The sequence below is a fragment of the Cystoisospora suis genome (assembly GCF_002600585.1).
Source record: "Cystoisospora suis strain Wien I chromosome Unknown contig_4141, whole genome shotgun sequence".
Lineage (NCBI taxonomy): Eukaryota > Apicomplexa > Conoidasida > Eucoccidiorida > Sarcocystidae > Cystoisospora > Cystoisospora suis.
In genome coordinates, this window is record NW_027156933.1 from 1 (window position 1) to 4,967 (window position 4,967).

The window sequence follows — 4,967 nt, forward strand, 5'->3', positions numbered from 1 at the left end:
AGTACTTTTGTTTTCTTTACCTGTTTGGGGTTCAAGCACGAAAATCTTTTCACCTTCTGTTCGGCCATCTTCTTCTTCTTCACGACATGGATCAAGCATCCACTCTGTTTCTTGCTTTCTTTCTCCTTCTTCTTCTTCTTTTTTCTTTTCTTTATCTCTAGAAGAGATGAGCTTGTCTCTTGTTTCTTCCACCATCAGATGAACAAGGCCTATACTCCAAGCTCGATATCTCAGACCAATGCCTGCATCTAATAAGCTTGCGAGAGCTGCGTTAATACATACAGACTCGAGACACCCGTCATCTTGGGAGATAAGAAGAGAGACTTGAACTAAAGATCTCGGGTACTTCGCTCCTATCACCATATGTTGGAGAAGTGCATGCAATTGACACTCCATGGATCTCTCCCATTCAGTCTTCTGATCCAAGGAAGAAGACTTCCAAGAAGAAGAGGAAGAAAGAGAAGAAAGAGGATCCCGGCCTGTGAGAAGACTCCCTCCCGATGAGATCCTTTGACTTCTTACAGGAAGGCTTCCTACAGACCTAACGATGACATGGAAGTAACACGTCGAGCTCAGGCACTTCGGCCCCAGAGGGGCTTCTAGAGGGCCTAAGACAATCGACGTTACAGTTGTAAAACCCTAAGAAAAGAAGGAGAGGACGAAAGCAAGAAAGAACAGAGAAAGAAGATTAAATGCGAGAAAAGGAAAAATTCCCGACTCTGTCTCGTGAAGATCAGGCAGGAAGAAGTTATGAAACCTACAAACTACCTTCTCTAGAGAATACGTACATATACTGATACACATTCATATATGTTGCTCAATACATAGATCTATGAATGTAGATGAATGGGGAGACAGAGAGAAGGAGAAGATAGCATATTCAATATCATATACCCAGATGACGAGAGTGAGAAAGCTGTAGAGATTTCTACGTCCCCGAGAGAATGAAAAGAGCAAAGCCTCGAAGAAGAGATTCCCCTGTATCCATTTCTATCACCTTGACAACTCGCCTATATACGAGCCAAACAACACATCGGAGTGTACGCTGTTCCATATATCAAGTTATGTATATACATATATATGCACAAGAAAGTACCTAGACAGGTGAGACTTCTTGTACTGCAGACAGATGATGCCGATATGAAGCTTCAGAAAGACTTTCCGAGGAAAAAACCTAGCAAAACAGGAAGAGAAGAAGGGATAAAATATCACGTTGTTCATACCTGTGAGATTCTCGCGCTCCCATCTGCGTTTTTGATAAGTCCAAGTTGTACAGAGACAGGTCGAAGTTCCATTCCACTTGATCGTCCATCAGGTCGAGGTGTACATACACCCGAAGATGCTGGCACTTCCTTATCCGCCTGGTGAGAAACACCGCGATTCCCAGAGAAAGAACAAGAGGAATCGACTGTCTCTGATATTCCTTCCATTTCTTCAGCAATTCCACTTAAGGCATTCTGAAACAAAAGCCAGGAAGTCTACCAAAGCAAGTGTATTTCCTCTTCTATTTCTGTCTGTCTGATATACACCTGTGCTGTCGTGTCTTTCTTTACAAAGACAAGGACATCAGAAAAAGACAAGAGAAACTTCTTTCCTGACCAAGGCTCTGAAAGAAGTCTCTCTGGAGAATCTTCTGATTCACGTCTCTCACGCGACCAAGGAGATCAGCGAAGACAGAGAACTCCTGGAGACGCGAAAAAGAAAAGAGAAGGCAATCAACGAGAAAGAAATGAAAACTTGAGACAAGAGCTACCGCTTTCGCTCGGTCGCTTCCTTTCTCCTTTCGAAAAGGAACATACTTGTCATAAAGAAAGACTTTCCTCTCGTAACAAGGAGAAGAAAGACCCAAAGAAAGAAAGAGAGCCTAAGCAGGGACCAAGGAATGGAACCATAAGGAGGATAGGCGAGAGAAAGAAGAGAAGACTCAGGGAAAGAGGAGTTGCGTGAAGAAGAAGAAGAACAAAAAGATAGAGAATATTAGTCGGGACGTATTATGACTCTAAGTCATAGAAGAAATATAAACGTTAGAGAGGTATTTGCTTCAGTGATAAGCTGAAATGCCCGCCTACACGTCTTCTCTCTTTCTTTTTCTCTCCTTTCTATCGTTCTTCACTTCGAACCTATACCTCATCGTTTCACTAGCGAGTCGCACATGTGGAGATGTCTCGGAGAATGAAAGAAAGAAAAATGTCTACAAGGGGTAACGGGGAAGACAAATTGCTCCGGAAAAGAAAGAGGAGGAAATGACAGGAAAGAAAAGCGTAGAAAGGTGGAAGTCGAGCCAAAGAAATTCGGTTCTAGATCGGAGAGACGGACGATAAGAAAGACTAACAAGAAAAGAAAGACAACCTTCCCTCTCCGGAGAAGAGGGAAGGAAAGACGGGAAGAAAAGAGAAAGCGAAAATTGCAACAGAAGAGAACTGCTACCCATTCAACGAGGTATGGGAAGCTGTTGAGAAAACAAGAAAAAAGAGGAGGTAAGATTTCTGGGAAAGATAGTCTTTGCATGCATGCATGCATTCATTCATGTTCGTATGTTCGTATGCTGGCGAAGAGGGGAAATCGGAGTGTACAGACACCTGAACGAAGGTGTTTCACTCAGACTTCTTAAGAGTGAGAAAACCCTTCTAGGGGATCATGTGAATCTTTATGACGTGCTCTGAGGGTGAAGGCAAGTGAAACCTTGAAGAAAGGCTGAAAACCAAGAAGAAGAGACTCTCCAGTCACTTCTGCTTAGACCCATTGATAGGCATCTAGTCTACAGCAAACAGCCCGGTGAGCGCTTCCTGCTGACTGAAGGAAACTTACTCAGTAAGCGCTGTTTTGGTTGGATCGGATAAAACAACCACACTTGTCCGCACTCCACGTCTGACTCTCCAACAAAAGAACTGCGGACTGTATGTATATAGACATCTCGTATGCGTGTGTGAAGTCTGTACATTAGGCCACTTAGATACACGACGTAGGCTATATGTGTATTGCGTCCATGGGCAGGTGCAACGGACTATGGCCACCCTGTTTTTGAGTCAGGAATTATAGGGCTGGTGGACGAAAACAGCCGCTCTCTAACGACCATGTTCACGTCAAGTGGGACGTAGCAAGGAAAGATGAGAAGCCCACAGAGAAGCCAGGAGTATCGCATTTTGGGTTAAAGAGAAACTGCATGCAGCTTAGAAACAGAAGGGCTTCCTCAAGAAATACTCAGATGACAAGGGAAGATCGTATGGGCTGTCTTGGATAAGTCATCAGCCACCTGAAAGGAAGCAAGAGTCTTTCCGCAGGAGATCTTGTTCCGTGTGTCTGTCTCTACAAAAGCAGCTTCGACAACCTATCAAGAATCTACTCTTGTGTGAAGATGATCGCTTCTTCTCGGTAAATGTCCTCTCACCACTTTGATGAATCAGTCTGTTCTGCCTACACCCTTGTCCTTCTTCCCTCCCATTCTCCAGTCTAAAGGATACGAAGGCCTCTAAGCCTTCTGTTTTACTTTCGTCTGCATCTTTGCTACTCGTCTGGTCCCGAGAGAAGATTCGAAGGTGAGAAAGATTTCTCTTCCTCTCCAGGATTCCTCTATCGCTCAGACTGAGGTAAGGAAACGTCACTGACAAAGAGCCGTTACAAATAGCATCTCTCTCCAAGTCTCTCGATATATCTTTCAGATTTCGTCCTACTTTCTCCCTTAACTGTTGCATACAAGTTTCTACATCATTGCCGAGTGCCTGGCTGGACGTCCAGGCCCCCGCTTTCCATCCAGTTTCTTCATTCCCTTTTTCTGTGAGTTCGCCACACCACATTCCGGGTAGCAGCTCCTATTGCTAGCATGCGAGGAGTCACATTTCCTCTCTTCTTTCATCTATTTTTCTCTGTTGTCCACTCTGAAAGAAAAAATGAGCTTCTTCAATCTAGCAACAGGCCGTCTACGGAGTCTCTTTCTGTACGGGAGAGGGAGACGTGACCGCATTTGTTTCTGTCGACCTTTGCTGTATTCGCGTCTTCCTAGCGAGCCAGGGTAGACAGAAGCGTCGTCATGAAGCTGTTGGACCTTGCAAGGTTAAAGTCTCTGGTAAAATGCATCGAATCAGCGCTACGGACAAGCACGTTCATGTCATGCCATGAAAGGCCTAAATGAGCTGTACATGCAATGAGGCACGAAGCAAAGCTTTAATGTAATATTGCTCTCTCTTTAATGGCAGAATCCCTCATCCAATATAGAAAAAGTGAAGGAAGCAAATAGACTCCGGTGGGTGAAGTGAACTCCCCAATGTGCGAAGACTGTCCATCTACTGTGACTATACAAGTAACTCTTCTTCGTCATGTATGAACGTGCACATAAGAGAGAGAGAGAAACAGAGACAGAGGAGCAGTTTATTCCCCTCGCATATACATATCTTCTACACATCAACATGCACGTAGTATATATATATGTATGCATGTATGCGCAAAACACAGATAGATGTACATCTTCAGACATGAGGAAGAAGAAGAGAACAGACTCGTTGTCTCCAAGTCTCTTATTCCTCAACCCCACCACCTCTTATGAAATACATCGCTGCCTGTGTTCTGTGCTTCATAAAAATCTCTCGCTTCCTCTTCCGTCCTGCACCAGGCAGGGCAATCGCCATGGACACTTCACTAAGAAGAGATTCGAAGAATCTGATAGAAGAGTCATGTGAAGAGTCTATCATGCACTGAAAAGACACGCCAAAGAAACACCGACCTAAAAAAGCCCGAATGATGATCTTTCTGCTCGTGAACTGTCTTTTTGCAGGCGTAGATAGCTCCTACTGTAACATGACCCAAGCGAGGACATCTGGTCTTGGCAAAGCATATAGTGAGTAGCTGTACATGTGAAAATTACGTATCTTCTTGTGAAAGAAAAACAACACCGCAAAAAAAGTCATCCACTATCCTAGGAGATGACATTACAGCAGAAAAAAATGAATTCGCACAAGGGGGGCGTATTGAAC

The 4,967-nt window shown here is 44.1% G+C and overlaps 2 protein-coding genes across 2 annotated transcripts; both read right to left on the reverse strand.

The window, feature by feature from the left end:
• Positions 1 to 18: 18 nt before the first annotated feature.
• Positions 19 to 2,416, reverse strand: CSUI_007709 (3 exoribonuclease domain 1 domain-containing protein; the record flags this gene model as incomplete). The annotated part of the gene is made up of 2 exons (XM_068067853.1): positions 1,224 to 2,416; positions 19 to 639 (listed from the first exon to the last, which is right to left on the reverse strand). Coding segments are annotated over exons 1-2 (828 nt in total), but the record flags the coding sequence as incomplete, so codon positions are not given.
• A 1,607-nt stretch (positions 2,417 to 4,023) lies between these two features.
• Positions 4,024 to 4,963, reverse strand: CSUI_007710 (uncharacterized protein). Its single transcript, XM_068067854.1, has one exon. The coding sequence runs from the start codon at positions 4,469 to 4,471 to the stop codon at positions 4,184 to 4,186; it is 288 nt and encodes a 95-aa protein (XP_067920171.1). The 5' UTR covers positions 4,472 to 4,963; the 3' UTR covers positions 4,024 to 4,183.
• Between the last annotated feature and the right edge of the window lie 4 nt (positions 4,964 to 4,967).